The sequence below is a fragment of the Hirundo rustica genome, chromosome 2 (assembly GCF_015227805.2).
Source record: "Hirundo rustica isolate bHirRus1 chromosome 2, bHirRus1.pri.v3, whole genome shotgun sequence".
Taxonomy (NCBI): domain Eukaryota; kingdom Metazoa; phylum Chordata; class Aves; order Passeriformes; family Hirundinidae; genus Hirundo; species Hirundo rustica.
The window spans coordinates 35,029,113-35,049,537 of NC_053451.1; the positions used below are offsets into that span (position 1 = coordinate 35,029,113).

The 20,425-nt window shown below is 41.0% G+C and overlaps 1 protein-coding gene across 28 annotated transcripts in view; it reads left to right on the forward strand.

The window, feature by feature from the left end:
• The window catches only part of DLG2 (discs large MAGUK scaffold protein 2), a 984,477-nt gene extending 976,466 nt beyond the window's left edge, over positions 1-8,011 (forward strand). For all 28 annotated transcript variants that reach the window (XM_040055800.2, XM_040055802.2, XM_040055798.1 and 25 more), the window contains 2 exons: positions 1,846-1,937; positions 2,651-8,011. In XM_040055800.2, coding sequence (XP_039911734.1) covers positions 1,846-1,937; positions 2,651-2,757 — 199 coding nt within the window. In that variant the 3' untranslated portion in view covers positions 2,758-8,011. The remainder of the gene's footprint in view (positions 1-1,845; positions 1,938-2,650) is intronic.
• The last annotated feature ends 12,414 nt before the right edge of the window (positions 8,012-20,425 follow it).

The following is a 20,425-nucleotide window of genomic DNA, read 5'->3' on the forward strand; positions in this document are numbered from 1 at the left end:
AAAAGTTTACCAGAAACAGATCTGAAAGGAAGAGGATGTTGTTAGCATTACAGTATTGGTTAAGTGCCCATAAGATGAAAATGTTAAGTTTGCCTAAGAATTTGCAGTGGTACATCCCACTTCAAGACAGAGTTTTAGTTCAGTCACCTGAAGTAGGTGTAGCTGATGTAAAGTCCACCTGAACTTGATTTGATAGCGATCTTTCCAATGAATGGAATTAGTATTATTTCGCAGATCAAATTTAGCAGAACAACACACAGATTACAGTAAACCTTTTTATATAATCTACAAATAACTGACATAAATTTTAAAACAAGTCTTTCATAGCCTTCATTTTATAAACCTGCTTTCTCCATGACATTAGTATTTGCAAAGAGATTTTTCTAAGCAGTGTTCCCAGCTATATGATTACTTATACAGGCAGACAGCTTTAAGCCATTTCTGGAAACACCTTTTTGCATCCTGGACATCTTCCAGAATGTTTTTCAGAAGCCAGGTAGGAGTTAGTTGTAGCAAGTCCATACTGTTGTGCACTTCATAGAGCATTTTTTTTATTTTTGCACCCTCATGTTGATAATTTCCTACATGCATCACCCATGGCATACTGTATACAGTCCATTACCACATAATCATGCAATTCAATGCAAGGCATAAAATCAGATTTATGCTTTCCTAGTTGCCGCAGAAAATTTCTGTCATGTTTTAAGAAAAAATGAATCTATGCTGGGAAAAAATGCTAGAACAAGCAAACTCTGTTTATTATTGATAATTTAGACATCTACGGGCATATAAGGCAATGAATGAGCATGAGCTTGATTCATTGAAATTATGCAGTGCTATTAATACCTGAGCGTGCACAGGCATGACAACTCGTTTCTTAAAGTTATTAAATAATGCTTCTGTTGAAAACAGAAATGCTCCATCAGACAACTGTTACCCTGGTTTTTCTGAGTTTCTTTATTAGCCTTTGGATTTTCATAAATGGAGTCAGATCTTTTAGTTACTGTAGAATATTAGAGCAGTTCTTCTACCTTTCCCACAGAAGTAATATAAACAAATCCTTTGTTTTTCATTCTTTGTCCTTTGTTTGCATGTTTCTAACCTGAAAACAATTGTAACTGACAATTCGTCTGGCCACTGAGGCTGAGGGGTGGAAACCCCAAAAAGCCAATCTTCTGCTAGACCCACAAATGTATAAAAGTAAAAGAATAAACAAAGGGGTCTCTTCTCTCCGCTCTTTCAGCTGGGAGCTGGATCAGAGGAACCTCTGCGAAAATCTCTTGTCTGCGTGTGATTGCTTTGTGTGTCTCGGTGACAGATAACAAAACACTGAAAAAACACAGAATGTTGCTGTCTGTCTTTGTTTTTATATTTATTGGCACCCAATAAGCAGTCAGTACAAACCTTATCCACCTCAGAACACCAGCTGAGTCTGGGAGATAACGGAGGTTCATGAAGGAGCTTCAGGCGGGAGTGCTGAGTGCTCAGACTATGGGACATCCTGGAGTCCAGACCTGTCTGTGGGTTACTGATGTCTCAAGTCTATCTCAGTTAGCAGCTACCAGACTTGGGCCTTGTATTTTGTTTGAGAATGTAAAGTAGTGAAACCAAGATAAAAATTTGGTGGAGAAAAGTGAAATGGGAAATAGTCTGAAGTGGTGGTTTTGTACTACATAACAATGGAATTAAATTGAAAATATTGAAGCTGTCCATGAACTGCTGGAAGAATTTTACCATTTTACTCTTTCACCAATCTCAATCCATCTGTGAATCAGTTGAGCATGCCTTTTGCAAGCCATTTTAACAAGAATCTAAACTTTTTGATTACTTCCTCTGTGTTTCTAGGGAAATGAATAAACGTCTTACAGAGGAGCAAGCAAAGAAAACCTACGATCGAGCAATTAAATTAGAGCAAGAATTTGGAGAATATTTCACAGGTATGTTTTTATTAATACCAATTTTTCCCCCCCCCCCCAAGATATAGTCTTCTTTTGCAAAACTACTGGATCTCAACTCTGTCTTTGACCGAGAGTACTATCAGTATAGTGTGCCCAGAGCAAGGACTTCTGTCTTGAGAGTATGGTTTCCTTGAAATTCAAGAGCAGTTGAGGCACTTGACTCCTCAAACTCCAAAAGTTTGATGTGCTGAAGGAGCTATCTGTGATGAAGGAAATTAAGGGACAAACCACTGTGCTTTGTGTTACAGTTGCTTTACCTCCTGTCACCTTGGGCCTGATCTTGTTAACCTCAGCAGCCAAAAGTGAGCTCATTATAACCAGATCAGAAAGGTTGTAAATTTGCTGCTGCCCACTGCTGAAGTAGGTTCTAAATCGAATGAAGTGTAAGGTTTAACCTCCAACAGTGGGGATCTCTTGTGGTGCCCTCCCCAGGAGAGAACTGCTAGTTCTTTGAACTAACCTGGCTCAGTCTCCTCAGAACAAGCAGTGAGATGAGTCTCTGTCATAGGCAGGTGCCATTGATTTGAACTTAGTTGCCATCTGCAGGGGTATGACTTTTCTATAATCAACATCTCAGTATGCAGGTATTCCTTCTCATTCCATGGGTATCTATGAGTATGCTGAAGATCTGCTGACACTGGATGCTGTACCTATCAATTAAAAGAAATATTGCTATGTTTTCTCTACTGCAGCTATTGTCCAAGGAGATAGCTTAGAAGATATATATAATCAATGCAAACTTGTAATTGAAGAACAATCTGGGCCTTTCATCTGGATTCCTTCAAAGGAAAAATTATAAATTAGCCACTGCACCTCTGATTACGGCGGGAGAATATTTAGAAGAAAACTATAATATACTATTTGGAGGCTTTCCTGTTTTTGTTGCATTTATGTTCTTTGCAGTCAATGTGAATTTTGATGAATGTACAACACAAAGTGTTTGAAGCCATGAAGGACACTGATGGGTCAAAGGGTAGGAACAAAAAGACTTCTACCATAAAAAGCAAATCTGTTGTGTGCTCAGAGCACGAGTTGTAGGTATAAACTTTTGACATGGAGACCCTCTGTCAAGGGGAGCTAAGCCACCTCCTGTGCCCACGCGGACATTTTGATCAATTTCAATGGCTGAGCTCAGTGTGTTGATTGCTTTAGAGAAGTTCCCAGCTCTTGAACCTCATATAGGGCTTGATCCTGCAAGGCGCTCAGCACTTGACCCCAATTCCTACACATGAGTAGCCTGTTGATTTGGAGTCACTTGTGACCCTTCCCAATGCCGTTCAGTCCCACCAGTTCCAGTAGGACTATTCACGTGCTCAAAGCTAAGCACAGGCTTAAGCATTTTTGCTAGATCAGGGCCACACGCACCTTGCAAAATCAAGCTCAGAGTATTTGGTCCCCTTCCTACTGAGGTAACTGTTAGGACACTCTGTGACCTGACTGGGAGGTGGGTCCTGTTCTAAGCTTGTCATTGCACATTTGTAGTTGGTACACCTCGACTTTGGTAACTATGCACATCTTTTGATTTCTGAAACCAAGTCAAGCATTTCTTTTTTCCCCTTTAGAAGCACTATTGCATCAGGAACTACCAACAATGTGTTTCATTTTGATGGCCTTTAGGGGTGGGAGAGGATGGAAGCATTTCACATCACACACACGTGCACACGAACACATTCCCATGCGGACACACATGTATGAGGATTCACAGCACCTATGTTAACAAGGAGGGATACAACTGGGAAAAGCTTTAAAATTTTTGATTGTCTATTTTATCATTTATATTGATAGAAGGCACTTAAAGATGGAATAATTTATAAAAATAAAAATATATTGATGTATAGAAACTAATTTCTATAGGTAAAATGTTTTTGTGAAGATATTTTGTAAAGATTAATTAATTGAAAGATTAAATATTTACACCCTTGTGCGACTGTCAAATGTAAAGAGGACCATCAAGTTGCATTATACCTCTTCCATAACAGAATCTCTATTATTAATGACAAGCAAGATAATTCCTTAAATTGTAGTTGTCATCTTGTTTTTCCTTCAATTTAATCCTCTCCCTTGCCTCTGTTTAATCATTATGAACTCCTGTGGAAAGATCTCTTGAACTCACTGCCCTGTAGGAATTTTCTGAACACAAAAGGATAATAATGCATCTTTGAGAGGGACAGCTGTTCAGCAGCAAAATGTCAGTGCTTAAATGCAGTTAGTAATTTCTGTCTTAGGAAGGAGGCACCATTAATCCCCAAATGTTTTATGATTCTTCCTGTTTCCCTCAGGGAAATTAAAAAAGCCTTTGATCTTTCCTCTCTTTTCAGGCAGGTCACCAACTAACTTGTATCTTCATTCATTTCACAGTCAACAAGGGTCTTAAAAGCAAAAACTGAGGCAATAGACATTTGTGAGAGATTTGGGGAAAGTCTGTGGAATTGCAGTTTGGGATGTATGGAAGGGGAGAAGGAGGTATTTTTTTCTCATTTCACATTGCCCTTCTTCTGTATACTGATGCCATTCTTCACGGACTTACAAGGGGACAACTGCAACAGATGCTATGACAGTAAAACTGAATTGCCTTTGCTGCTGCTGGACCATGTTCTCTATAAAACCCACGCTCCTGCCTCCGCTGCACTGCAGGAGTGCAATGCTTATAGCTGGTGGCTACAGCAACCCTAATGCTTATGGATGTCTTGAGGGCAAAAGCTAAATAGACTCCTTTGGCACAAACTGTCTGTTTGAAGCTTACGTTGCTGCTCCCTGTCCCGCTGACAGGTCTACCCAGCCACCTTCCGCCGACAGCGCGACGAGCTGGATGTTTGCAAAAGCCACCAGCAGTGACAGGGTTAAAAATATGGGCATTTCTCTGGCTCTGAGCGGCCTCTTACGCTTACTGCCCAACTATGGTAACTCGGAGAAGTTCACACTTCTTTAACTATTTTTCCTGCCTGGTCAGCGCAGATTTATAAACAAGGGTTTCAGTTAAGTCTCCAGAAGAGCTTTGTAACCAGAAGGGCTATAAACTTTTTTTTTTTTTTCTTTTAATATTAATTAATGAATGCTTTGAATTTTGGATAATTCTGCAGAAGTCCACAGAGTGGCCCCAAATCTTTGGAAGCCATGGATTTTTCCATGCTAGCAAAATACTATTGCCCCAGATTGGGAAATAATCCACCAGACCTGAAAAACCAAGTATCCTAAAGCAGGAACTTCATTCTAATTTTCAGCTCTGTTTTTAAGCAATCAGTCACATCTGCTTCTTTGTTTCTTAGTTCAGCATGCAGCCTCTTACGGTACTATCCTACTAGTAACTGTTTTGCTTTGTCATGTGCTGTGCTTTACGGTGAACAGTAACACTACAGCTGAGTACAATCGATTCTTCCATCAGTCCTTGGTTACTGTAGTAACATTATTTATTTTCCCCTATCTGTTGTTTGTGCTTCCATTTTAGAGTTGACATTGCACTTCTTTTTTTTTCTTTTTTTTTTTTCTTTTTTTTAAATAAAACATATATTTAAAAACAAATTGTCAAGAGAATTAGTAAGAGGTCTTATTTCCCTTAGGACTTGTACTTCCATTTGTTTTGTGCGTTGATGTTTTCGTTCCATGTTGCAGCATCCTCAGAGCTGCAGTCCATTTTTGCATTGCAGCTGTTCAGATCATACTGGGTGGTAGTGGGAGGAGGAAGAAAAGCGTAAGACTCATGCAAAATTACATCTGGTGAAAAAGAAAAAAGTCCAAACTCACAACCCACAGCAATTGGCACCTGACTCCATATTGGTGTTAACTCAGCTTAGCATAATCAGATTCCTTTTCTGTCCATGTAAAAGACTTGGGAGCGTCTAACCATGAGACCAATGCAAATGCTGGACCCTCTAGGAAAAGTGCCAGATCACACCCCTGGTGCTATATCTCATGTTCTGGCACAGTGTGTAGCACCGTAGGGTCTAAGCAGAATCAAAATTATCCCAGCTTTTTGTCCACCCGTGAATGATCACAGTGACATCTTGCTAGCTTTGTGCAGATGTGCAATATTACAACTTAATTATTTTTCCTTGCCACAAATGAAAAAATAAAAAATCTTCCATGCACTGACTCACTGAGAGCTTGCTACCAGGGCTCAGTGTAATGGCATTTCTTCACTGGTCTCATGGTCTGACCATCAACCAGTGAAAGAGCCTCTTTCTTGCTTAATCCCCCTTCCTACAGAGGTACCCTGTCCATGCTAGCGCTTTGTAATTTCTTTGGTAGTAAAGGCTGTTTCTAGATCAATATTCTGTGATGTAGTTGTGTTTGTAGCTAGCATGGTTTGATGCTCCGGTATGGATAGGGTCCTAGGAACCACTCGGTGAAAGTCAAGGATAAGAAATCTCTCCGTTGCACTGAAATTACAAATCCTCATCCTGGAGAGCAGTGTGGTACGTGAGCTAACAACCACTACGAGCCAGAAACAGTGTCCTAGGTATACAACATCCACCCACCTATTTACATTCGTTTTCTATGGTGAAATTGTTGGCGTTACACCTTCACTGTTACTCACTCATCAGTGCCCAGTCAAACTGTATCTTTATTTTGGTTTTCTTATATTTTAATATTTGTTTTTCAAATTGTATCCCTGACCAGAGGATTCAGTGAGTGAAAACACATGAGGATATTTGTAGGAAAAACCATCTTGAGGAAAAAGTATCAACCTCCTTTTTCAGATGCAGATTTAAAGCCATAATATCTGCCGTGTTCACAGAAAGTGGTTGTTTATCCTTCACAGTTTTTAACTCAATATTTTCCCTCTTGAACATTTTGCCTGTCCTGTTATGCATGTGGCTCACTGTGCAACTGCATTCAAGTGTGCAAGCCCATTCCTTGATGGAATAAACTTTTTTCCTTCTCTTTAAAAATCAGACATTTTGTCAATTGGTTCAGAAATAAGAATGAGATCATTATACTAAAAATGAAGTTTCCATTCTAGGACACAAGTCAGCATCAAAGCTAACAACAGATGACATCTAAAATCTATCCAGCACATAGCTAGCCTAGATCTTCAGCCAGTGGAAATCGCAGTCACACCGCTGATTTCAATGGAGTCCATCCCGTTTATATCACCTGAAGTTAAACATCCATCCTCCTCATCACACTGATTTTTTTGCATCTCTGTAAAACACCAAGGCCACCTGAATAAACAGCGGCTCAGCACCTTCCATCATTATTTACTGCTTGTTTTACTGTAACACCCAGAGGGCCAAGTCATGGACCAAGATCCTTTTGAGGCCAGTGCTGTGAAATTGCTAACAAAAAGACACCCCAAGGGCCAAATGGATTTGCAGAAGGCTTAAGCTGCATTGACATCTCACCAAGAGCTATAGAAACTACCACTTCATTGGCCCTTTTTGAGACTCTGTCTTTAAGGTGAAAAGCAGGAGAGACGATCCATCATCTCTCACACCACATTAGCAGCTTACACCTTCTGGCCCTACAGCACAGGCAACTTGCCCTGATACCAAACAGCATTTCTGGGCACAGGAGCCACCATCCTAGGCAAGATCTTTGTTGGGCGGGGGGCGGGGGGGGGGGAGCATTAAAAAAAAATAAAATAAAGAAATGGCAACACTGTTGGCTCTTAGTGGGATAGCAGCCTTTTAATTTCTGGACTTGTGCTCCTAAATTTGAATTGGCCAGTTTGACTTTCTGAGTGCAGCAGCCTGTATGCACCAAGCTGCTCCCTCCAGTACAATGTTCGGCGCGCGTCTCTTTAGCAGGATGTTTCTCAGTCCAGCTGTAGTGTGGGGTACTCAGAATCTGAACTGGAGTTTACAAAACACCCTGTCAAGCTTACACTCCTGTTATGTGTAAATACTCTGCGCATCCATTCCATTTGTGTAAAGAATAAAGCACATACAATTATAAAAATTTAAGCTGTATATTTCATACTAGCTGTGTCCTTACTTATTTATTTCAGTCCGAGCTCTCAGCTGTGGTTCAGTTGTAAATGCTTGATAGAGTGTTTATAAATATGTCATGAATTTTATTATAAAATATTAATATTAAAGCATTTTTACACTTTATAGCAAATGGCTTCTTCACAAGGCATAATTTGTCTTTTTTCCTTGGAGCAGAATAGTAACAGAGAAATATTATGCTTTTATGTTGTCTTGAGACATCACATTTATCACACAAGACAGACACAAAGTCTGGAATTAGGAGGATGGTTTCAAAAATCACTAAGACTAAGACACCTTTTTCCTTCTAGCCCTTTTTTATTTCTTTTTGACTTCAGATTGATAAGGAAGTTGCCACCAAGGAGATTCATTCAGGTGAAGTATAGCCACTTTCTCCTTACCACAGTTCTGCTGTGAATTCAGTATCCTCAGCATCTTGGTGAATAATTGCCAGAATATTTTTTCTAATTAAATAATAATCCATGTTTGTGACATCACTGCACAGCCATGGGGAAAGGGACTGTAAGAATTACATTATTGCTGCTTGTGAGCAGCTTAGTGGAGCGTAAACTCACTTGTGCTATGAGATCCCAACAGGTCAAGAACCTTGGGGTTTGGCCATTCCAGGAATATCTTTGCAGATGGTTTGTGGGCTCCAGGGAGGCCATGTGAACATTGTCAGTCCCCAGCAGAGGCAGTAACATGATGGGGACACTGCTTTTGACACAGACAGTACCATCTGCAGTCTGCAGGGGACCAGAGAGCCTTTATACAGCTCTGGCAGCCACAACTGAGACTAAAGGGAAAAAACTCTGTCCACAGGGTTTTATATGTGTGATCACAAAGATGATTAATCGTTTAAACGTTCACTGTGATGCTTTAGATTTCTCCAGTAGATTCAAAAGAGGAAGAAAATCCAAACAACTGACGTTGAGCGGGGTGTCTTATTAAAGTACTTTCTTCTTCATCCTCTCTCTAGGTCACCTGAACCAATTCCCCAGACTATATTCTGCAGAAGCAAGAGAAACTTAGAAAACAATCTTTATAAAATGGATTGGAGACAGGAAGTACTTAAAATTATAGGGAGCTAGACATGCTGTAATGATCAATTCAGGCAGTGGTGGCAAACTTTGCCAGCCTTTTGCCTTGGCCAGGCATAGAGTATGTCCCTAATGGTCACATTTTCTCGTTTGTCCCACTGCCTTTTAATGGTTCCCTCACACAGACAGCCAAGTATCTGGACTCAGTTGTCCATTCACAACATATGGTTTGAAAGACACTGTCTCCCGGTTTGGAAAATTATTTGGGACCTAAGCTACAAGGTAGGTGAGCAGTACTTCTGCTATACAGATACCTCTAAATGCCAAATCCATCTTAAGGAAGTCATTTCAGCATGATTTTCAGAAGAATTTAGGTGTCTATCTGGCCTAAGCAAGTTGTTCATTTCACCATAATCAGAGTACTTTATAGCTGGCACAAAGCAAGGCAATGACACCTAAAGCACCTGTGGGAAAGCAGGAAAATGATGATACAGTTCCTAAATATCTGGGCACAGAGCAGATCCTCTTCCCCATGAGCAATCCATACCAAAATCCTTTTTATCAAAAATTCCATCCCAGGAAGTGTTCAAGGCCAGGTTGGATGGGGCTATGAACAACCTGGTCTAGTGGAAGGTGTCCCTGCCCATGGCAGCAGGATTGGAACTAGATGATCTTAAAGTCCCTTCCATTCCAAACCATTCCATGATTATATGATCTTGGACAACTGAGGAAGACCTACCATAGTAGCCCTACCAGAGCAGGACTTACCAAAAGCACCATTACAAAGCCCATCACTGCAAGGAAGGTGACACCACGCCTGCAGAGCAGGGTTGGCTGGCCAGGCATGTCCCCAGTAAAAGAGCTGAACTGGTCTGCAGACCAGCGTGGAAAGCTGTAAGCACAGCTCCCCTGCTCAGTGGAGGAGGGCAGTTCTGAACAACACCCACCGAGATGGATTCTGCCTGACCTAATGGAGAGCTGATGATGCCAAATATCCCAGGGACGGGGAGCATGATGCCCAGAAGAAATAAGTAATTTTAGTCAGTGAAAAAATTGAATTGTTTGCTACAGAAGCTCATTAACTACTGTCAACTACTCATTAGTGCTTGATCTAAGCAGAACCATGTGGTGGCAACCAGGGAAAATTAATTAGGTCTAACACATTATAACAGTGATGGGGTTGTTACAGCATCAGTAGAAGGCCAATACACAGCTGGCCCCTCCACCATACCAACTGATTAACTAATGTCTCAGGGCAAGCAGCTAGCCTGAGGGCTTGCTCTGGAATGTACAGACAAAGAGCTTTCACTGCAGCCTCTTCTGGCTTCCCTTCCAACTCACTGACACTGCCAAGGACTTTGCCTTGCAGTAGAATAAAGGGCATCAGCCATAAATGGCAATTTGAAGATGTCTTTAAGCTGCAGAACTCTGGGATGGGCTTTAAATATGTAAGAGAAGTATAAAATGCTGGGAATCTGGAGTAAAATCCATCCCTAACAGCTCATACAAAGTTCCAGTCTGAAGCAGAAACTTATCAGTGGCACCCTGTTTGAACTCTGCCTGACTTACCTGCTCCAGAAGACTGTTCTGAGCAAAATCCATGCTGGACTCCAAGGAAACATTTTCTTTAGGGCCTTCTTGCTTCTTTCTTTTTACCAAGAAAGAAAGCTGCCGCTGTTGCCATCTGCACTTAAAGCTGATCGGGGGCTGTTCATTACCTTCAAATCAAAGCCCAAGGCAAAACTGAACCAGTCATCACCACTTTTAAGTACTGCAAGGGTCAAACCTATGTCAAACACCCATTTCTTTCTCTATTGTTTAACAAACAGTGTTTTGAACACTGTCAGCCTGATGACTCAGAACAAATCTGAAGGCTCTGAGGGCAAACGCTTGTCCTACACCCCTGTCATCTGAAATAGAGGTTTTGGACAGGAATTGTAGGATGCAGGAGTTACCGAAGCACCATTTTTCCTCCCCTGATGGTGCATTTATTGGCTGTACTCTGCTTGCCTGGATGTGATTTGCTGTGAGTCAGTTGCTCATTAATGGCAATACATCTCCAGTAAAATATTGGGCAAATATTTTCTAAGCTATTAACTCCTCATCTGTATATAATCCTTCTTTAACAGCACTGGCATTTGCTGTAGGTAAGTATGCTCATCAGCTTACAATGAAATCTCACATGCAGCACATCCAGAGCCTCTTTTCTCAATGGACACCACATCATCCTATTTTAGAGATACTAAATGAAAAGGAAAACACTATTCTGAGGCTGCATCTGCTAAACAGGGAAAAGCCCTGCTGATCCCCTACTCCAAGGGGATTGGCAGAAGGCCCATTTCCAATTAAATGAGCTTAGATGTTTGCCTGAGTGTAGTCCATGGGGTAACTGGATTTGAAGAACAGGTACAGACTGTGGGTGTGAGGCAAATGGATCATGCCTTACTCAGCTGGCTGGATTTGGGATGGAATAGGGACGGTCATTTTGACAGCTGTAGCAGGTATGTAAGTGAGGCCATGGGCCCAAATGGAGCTAATGGAGAGGTGTGGGAGTGGGAAGGTCTCACATTGTTTAGTTCATTCCGTTAACCAGCAGAGTTACAGACGGAGGCTTACAGGTCTCTGAGCATAAAGTTACACAGGACAAATACCAATTTCAATGCATTAAAGAACCTAGAGTAAAACACTAGGGATCAGGATAGCAGTAATTCATAGTCCTGTAGAAGAAACCAGTTTTTAATTGAGCCTTTGCTCATGGAGACAAATCCCCAGTGGCCGCAAATTTCTGCCATAAATACAGCAACTGCCTTCTTTTAAGGAAGAATTGAGGCACCACAGAACAGTGAGTGCCTGAGAGAGACCCACATAGCCAAGGCATCATCTCACTGCCCACAAATGCGTTGTGAAGGGTCCCTCCACACACGTGTCCCAACACATCAGCTTTAGCCAGCTCCCCAGACTCTGCAGAGTAGCTGCAGACTTGTTCTTCCCCATGCACACAGACACGCACGGGCTCAGACAGAGCATTCAGGGACACAAATCACTGACCCGAGCAGTCTGAGTGCCTCAGCAGCAGAGGAGCTGCTGTGGCAAGCGCTGAGGCAGCAGGGCTGTTGTGTCTCTCCCTGGACTGCAAGCACTGCATTCCCACCTTCAAATCCCTGTGCAGAGCCCAGAAACTCTGCAATACTGGGACTCTGACGCTATCACACAAGGTGTTAAACTTTTACAGGGAAGCCCTTCAAGGCTCCTCACATAGGTGCTTGGACAGTATGCACCCGTCACAGTCCAGCCTAGGGCAAGGAATGCATAGAGTGGATTTTCTATATAGCTGCCTTGAGATTCACTGAGATGAGGCTAGAGTCCCTCTGAATTGCCCAGCCTGGCTGGAAAGCTTTAGGATGGAAAGGAGAGGGTTTGCTACCTTGGCTGGAGCAGTGTCATTGAAGTGCTGGAGGTATAGGTTATTAGGAATTCTCCTTTATTTAATTTATTTAATATTTATTTAATTCTCTTTAGAGCAGATAGAGCTAAGTCTTCCTAAATTTTACATAGAGAAATAGCCAAAAATCTACACTTTCTACCTATTTGTTATATGACTAGGGAATTCTTCTGCACATGGTGTGTGCCCACAGGCAGGGAAGTAATAATGCCTCCCCACACCAACACACTATCTGCACAATGTCTGTTGTGCAAGGACCATGTAGGCAAGAAATAATTTAAACTACAGCACCTTTGTAGCACTGGTCATTTTTTAGCCAGTGGTGCAAGAAGTCCAGGCAGAGAACAGGGGGGAAAAAAAAAGAAAAAAAAAGAAAGGAAAAAAAAAATAATAATAATAAAAAAGTGATGTTTAACTGCAAAGGCCATAAGAAATTTTGAGGAGGGATATAAAAGATGTAAGAGACTATGAAGAAGCAGGTGACAGAGGAAGGAAGGAAGGGGGTTTTCGAAGCCAACAGTCCATACTGATATCAAGGGATTTTAGTGAGGTGGGTGTTGGTCTCTTCTCCAAGGTAGCAAGTAACAGGACAAGAGGAAATGGCCTCAGGTTGCACCAGGGGGGACAGTGGGAAATTAGATTATTAGATTAGATACTGGGAAAAATGTATTTATTGAAAGGGTCATCACACATTGGAACAGGACCCCAGGATGCGGTAGAATCATCATCCCTGGAAGTATTAAGGAAAAGGAGTAGATGTGGTACTCAGGGACAAATTTAGTGATGAACGTGATGATGCTGGGCTAATGGTTGGACAGGCAGTGACCTGACTATGGTGATGGCACCATTTCCCACCAGGAAGGAAGGGTGATAATGAATAGCTGCACATCATCAAGTCCCTTAAATCCAAACATCAGACAATGTTATGGAAACTGGAGTCAAAAAAACAAAAAGAGCCAACACATCTTGCCCGATTTTGGCTGAAAGTTCTTTGAAAATAATTCAGCCTCCTTTTCTCATGAGTAAAGCTTTAAAGGCCCTACATTAACACATTCAGTTACAGTCAGGCCAGAATTTGGACAAGACAGTGTGCTTAGCACATCTACTCCGTCTCACTCTATCAAGAGACCTCTCTCCTTCACCAAGACGTCCTCCCCGGCATTTCATGCTGTTTCTGTAGGTTTGCAGCTACAGTGGCATGGTGGGTCTTGCTACATTAAAGTCAGGGTGAAAGCAGAAGGGGAAAAGTAGTACAAAAAGTTGAAGGGTTGGTAGTTGTATGAAAAGCTGACTTGACAACAACATCAAGGCTTCAGTGAGACTCATCCTGAATCCACACCTTTCCCCTGACTTACAGAATTGTATCTTTACTGACTACTGATACTGCTGGCCCGGGGACATGTGTAAGAACTAAATTATACACACACAGAATTAAATAGGAGGAGGATGATAATAACAACAGCAACAATAACAACAAGAAAAATAAAGGTTTTCTGCTCAGTTTGAAATTTCATGTGTTTGGCTGCATGCCAAAAAGAGATGGATAGTTTAATATACTTGAACTTTCCATGAAGAAATAATGTCCCCAAAATGTCAGTTCAAACATATCATGCATTTTGACATTTAGGATTCAGAACAGATCATTTCAGACTGACAGACTGACAGACCACAGCAAAGCCATTCTAGCTGGTAGTTATTTTTTTTAATTTAAAAACAGTTATTTTAAGAACTGTCTTTTGGTCCAGCTAAGATACTCAGAGATAAACCACTGCCTAAGGAGAAAAATAAAGTTTATTCCAGACAGTGTGACCAGCTTTGCTCAGACTCCTGAGAGGCCTCCACAGTGGAGATGAATGTTATTATGTGATATGGGCACACTTGACAGAGAGAAATTTGTGAGCCATTAGTAAGAGACCATAACATACACTTAAACAGATCAATCCCCATCCAACAGTGACAGGAGATAAATAAAAAATGTGTTATGTAGCAGGGACTGCAGACTTTGACCACTACAATCACAAAATGTTTGTTAGACAAGTGAGCTGGAACCAAGTATATCTGAGAATAACAAGCACCCCAAAATCAAACACCTACTGAAGGTTTTTTCTATTAACTGTATCTTTTTGAAGAATCTATATTTATACCAGGAAACAATAAATCCTGCAGATCTAGAAATGAAGACAGCTCCGGTAAAAATGTTTGGATACGTTTCAAGTTGCAGGAGTAAAGGTGGCCAAACAGAGGGACCCATAGAAACCAGCCATCCATGGTTATGGCCTACCTGAGACATGCAGAATGAATTATGAGACAGCAAAGAGCAGTCAGATTAAGGGGAGATAAACAGTAAAACAAAATCTGTAAAATCAGACTGGAGGTTAATTTGTTAGAAACCAGCACAGTCAAAAGAGGAAGAGGTAGGAGTAGAGAATGAGGCTGCCTAAAAATGTGTCTGTTTGAGGAAGAGGCCCTAGAAAAGGCAACCAGAAGCTTGATGGGCTGAGAGGACTGTCACTCTTCCTCTTCAGCATGCTGTGAGTGCAATCAGTGCCTTCAAAACCTCCAGAGGACACCATGACTGACTGCCCTGCTCTCTAGTAAACGGCACAAAAATTGTTTCAGATCTGTGAATCTTCACTTGCCCATTTTTTTCTGCTCAAGAATCCAACAGATCTTCCCACAGGCCTAATTCAACAGGCAGTATGCCCAATATCTTGCTACAGATACCACAGTCTGACCTGCTTGAAGATACTTACAGCAGCCAAATCTCATTGTTTTGTTTCTGCCTCTTCCAAGCTGAGCCTCTAGTCTTTTACTAATCCTGCTATTTAACATATGCAGCCCAAAGCTAAAATTTCTTCCAAAATGCGTAAAGGAGCTATGCAATATATGCCAACTTTTATTTGAAATATTCATCCCTACCACTTCAATCACTGACAATGACCACCAGCACTAAGCATTAATCACAGATAGCTAAATCAAGGGATTTTTTTTTTTTTTTTTTTTTTTTTTTTTTTTTTTTTTTTTGTCCATGGTCAAAGCAAGTGCCACAGGCCCAAGCCTCTGCCCTGTCCCCTGGCACAAACCCAGGTAACCACCACAGAGCAATGGTGACTGTATGAAGGACTCTGGCCCAGCAACTCATCTCAAGAGTCTTTAATACAAATGCCTTTTGTTGGGGAAGGAAACTCAGCATACACCCCCTCACCCATCATTGCCTCTGAATTTAGCAGTAAGTGTCTTTACATAGGAGAGATGTTTTTCCCTACTCACCAAAGATTACCCTTGGGATTTCCCCTCTCTGACTTAAAAACCCAAAACTTAAAGACTGCACTGCAAAATGGTTCACATTTACATAACAGCACTAACACAAGCAAATTTGCCTTCCCACACCAAATCCAGGCATGTTTTCTTGGCTGTTTTATTTTACCCTTGTACTACAATCATAATGGATAAGAAAAAAAATACCTGAGAAGACACCATAAAAATCTTATTTCAAATTTTTCATCTGAGGTCATCAAGGGGTAGTACCATAAATTTTGACTTCATTGTTTTCCACACATAAAGGCCGGTAAGAGAATGCAAAAGACAACATTATAGTAATACTGTCAGTCAAGCCCTGTAGACTATGGCAGTGTGAGAGATGCTGATGGGATTTCAGAAGCTTGAAAAAACTCTCAAAAACTGTCAGCAAGATGTTTTGAAAAAGAAGAAATTGAAGATGAAAGGCATAAAAATAAATATCTGTTGAAATATAAGGTGCCACTTTTCATCAGAGATCAAGAAAAGCTTAGTCTGCATGAGTTTTTCTTACACCAGTACACTTTCACTGTTTCTCACTTGGTTTGCAAGTGTAATAGTAAGCTTTTGTTGGTTTCTGCCAAAAATTGCCTGGCAAGCTGCTTTTTCAGCTTGGGAATGCAGCAAAAATCTGTTGTTTACCTATCACACATTTTTAAGATGTGGAATTTTTCAACTGATAATTAAAAGTGTCAATCATACTTTTAGCTGAGGAAACATGGTCCTGACTGCATTCAGGTTCTGTCTTTTGTCAGTTACTGCTCCCCATCCGTGACATATTAGTGCCAGAGCCGCAGGCAGATTTCAAGTTCATTTAAGTTCACCAGTGAAACTTAAGACTAAAAGTGGTTGAAATTCTAGTTAGAAATTCTAGTCGAAATTCTAGGCTAGAAATTCATGAAATCAATTTTTTTTCTAATTAAATAGCTCTCTTTTTTTCTAATTAAATAGAAGTGGTTTAAAGGCAATACCACTTCAAAAAATCCAAATGTTCCAATTTGATATGTGATGTCCGAACTCAGTAGGCAGAAGAAAATGACCTTTCAGACATTCATCATAGACTGATGCCGGCTGGATAATTCAAGATGATTCTGTTGATGTTTATCCCTTGCTTGCACTTAAAACCACCCAGTACTTATAAAAAGTGACAAAACACTGGTCAGGTGATGGTGTCACCAGAAAACAAGAGAGGGAAGGTATGTACTGAGAAGATAGTGCCTGCAACTCTTCCAGGGGTTTATTTGCACGATATACTGGCAGTGCTGCGCAGTCCAGAAGAATCAATAAACTCAGCGAACAGGATTCTGCTGGAACCCCCGGCAGCAATGAGAGGTTACATGGTTCAGACTTTATCCAGGAGTGTGACAGCTGCTCTATCCAGAAATACACACTCCTCTGATGAACCAGAATATACTCAGATGGATTTTGCAGATACCTGCCAGGCAGCCACATGAGCCAGTTTGAGCCCAAGGCTCTGAATGTGCAGCTGGGCTTGGGACTTCCAGACACTGCTGCAAACACTCAGCTATGAGTGAGGCTAATAACTAACACGGGTGAGTACATGGGGTGAATTAACAAAATTACAGTTTGATTCTGTTAAGAAAACAGGTTATTGCTAAAAAAATAGCTGTGATCTGTGTCTCCTCCAAACACCTGCCCAACAGTGAAGATGACCAAACTCCTGGGACTGTCCTGCTTTTGGCAGCAGTGTCAGCTTAAGCAGTTTCCTCTCCCAGCCCCTTCGTTTTCTGCCTAAAATGCCATTTTGTGTCATTTTTGAAATGAAAGGACTCTCCAGAATGGTTCACATTACGAGAAGAAGCTGAGGTAGACTTTACATGGTCTTCAGACAACACAAGTGGCAAGGAGACCTATCTCTACATTTAGATACCCCAGTGAATCTGAGCATCCAACATTTATGACTCATTTCCTTCCCTGCAACCCAGACACACACCCAAGCCAATTTTTCTGCAGAAAGAAACATCTGCCCAGAACTTTGTGGATCTCACCAAAAGCATTTAATCTGCTGTTGTGCTCCAAAAAGTATGAAGACTTATAAAACTGCCCCTGGATGCCCATCCGTTCTTGAATCCCAGGAAAATCAGTTCATCTACAGATGACTAACAGAAGATCCTCTTTGGGGCTGAGTTGGGAATTGAGTCACATCTGCTGTACCTGATCTTGCAATGTGGCCAGAAAAGATATCTTTCTGCCTGAGATTCAAGGATAAAGGAAGTTGACCTGACTTGTCATAAATATTCTTTCCCCTCCATTTCCTTCAGAAGGTTAGACACACCCATTAGGCCTGTGTTTTCCTGCCTGTGCAAGATTTAAGAGAGAAGAGAAAACTCCACCATCTACAAGTTTTTAAATTTATAGGCAGCAAGATTACGGGAGAAGAGGAAGCATCGAGTCAGAATGAGGAAAAGACATTTTACCTATGTAAATCAACAGCAATCATAAAAGAGCTGATACAAAGAAACTTACTGATGTTTTTGCATGAAATTTCAATATTCCTCCTGACTTCACAAATCTCATTGAATGATCTTATACTTGCCAAGGCTGCCTGCTTTTAAAGTCTCTAAAAAACTAATACCTAGTACCTCCATGGGAAGAAAACTATTTAAAATTAAAGATTATGTCAGAGTATGCATCTGTAGCCTGATCCTTAAAGACATTTTCATGCAGTTTTTACACCAATGCAAGTGGTCCTCTAACTTTAGACCCTTACATTCATGCAAGCCAACAGACATCCCTGGTCACTTGTTTTCCTAGGACCAGGGGGGCTCTTCATGCAGCAGGGTATCTCTTACTGGGTTTTCATAAGATTAAGACAAAGTTCAGTAACTTCATTTCCCAGTGGCCTCAACAGCTTCTAGTATATCAAGGACTAGTTGTCTTTGCAGTCAAGCTACTGTTTCAACCCATCTCTGCAGCAAAGATGCAATTGTGTCCTGCCAGAAATGCATCAGGTATCACCTTGGCAGGGATGACTCGAATGCCAAACACAGTCGCTTAGGAAAATAAACAGGACTACAGAAGCACTTTGTGGACCTTGAGGAGTACCACTGCTTCAGAATCGTCTTCACTTCATAAAGACATTCACAAACAAATCTTCTCAGCCATTGCAATTGCTATTTCTGAATTCACACAGGTCCTGGCCATTGAAAATTCATAGGCATCTTGTCATCAACCGTTTTGGAAGCAGAGCTGATCTGCAGATCTGCAGACCATCCAGTGACCAAACCACATTTAATATTAAATCAACAGAGGTGTCTAGGTGAAGGTCAAGGAGAGCACTGGTCTGGCCTGCTCAACCCTGACTGTGCAGTTATCCGTCGTCACAGGTTCACCACAAAACAAGCAGCCTGAGGATGGAAAAGATTCCACATTGGTGACCCTAACCCATGACAGTGTCCAAGAATGTGTCAGGACAGGATTTTATCAGTTTGTTGCTGAGCAGTATGGTCAGAAACAAGGATTTCTTAGATTTATAGAACTAATTTTAAAATGGATTAACACAATGTTTCCTGTATTCAGAAGCATTCAGAATGTTGCTGTTGTTTGTTTACCTGGCACCCGGAGGATGATGTATCTCTTCTTGTGTGTTTTGGGAACCACTTCTTGTCTCTTGCCTCTGGACATGAATGAACTGATGATTTTTCAAGCACGGAGTTCTCTCACTGTTGGAAAAGCCCTCTGCCTGACCTGCCTGCCTCCTCCGTGTGCTGCTGAAGGCTTAGAGGAGCCAAACCTTCAATCTCCTTAGGCAGATGTTAAATTGGAACTCAGAATGTCTTGATTCCAATCTGGCTTCTTTCCATGTCTCAGGTTCCCCACTGATATGTGATATAGACAAAAGAAAATCCAAACTTATTTCAGGCCTTATTCAGAAGGAACTATGAGCTTCAAATTCAGAGTTGTGTGAGATTATGCTGAGTAAGGAGAGACAGTGATTTCTTAACTTCCCTTACCCTGTGTGCCAGACCACGTGTCCCAATGAGATGCCCTTGCATGAATATATACCTAAGTTGCATTTTGGTCTCAGTACTATTCAGGTTTTTATCCAGCACAGAGCAGAGGGTTTCAAAACTGGCTGTCAAAAGCTTATTTTTTCACCTTCCATGGCCCCATAAACTTACAAAACTAACTTCCACATAAGAATAGTCTCAGTCTTCGAGCACTGAGCACTAAACATTTTATTTAGTATTTATTGGCCAACTCAACTGCAACAGATTTGAAATCTAATTAACTCTCACCAGATGTAACAATTTTGTTTGCATCTCAGCATCATCAAAAATGATAAGAGAATTTTGTCCTTGAAATATTAACAAATATGAGCAAAAGCATATACAAGCTGAATCAATCAATGATAACTCTTCTGATCAGTATGAGCAGAAGAGGTCACCTCAGCAGATGTGTGGAGTGCTTTTAGAAAGTAAAAACCTGATCTGAACAAATAGTTGCTGCAACTGAAGATGAATTATTAAACAGGTTAACACTCACAATGAGCAGTGAACTTGCAGAGTTACAGACAATGAGCAAATACATAATCTGTATACTTTGGGATGCAGAGCACAACTAAACCAAATGAGATTTTGGGGGAAATTCTCAAGAGCTGAGACAGCTGGAAATTTCCTGCAGCTTTCTCTCAAAAATATATAAAATATATATTTTATTTTCTCTCTTTTCTCTCTTTTTGAGAGCTTTTCTCTCAAAAATAAAATATATTTTATTTTTTCCCCAAGGAAAATGCACAAA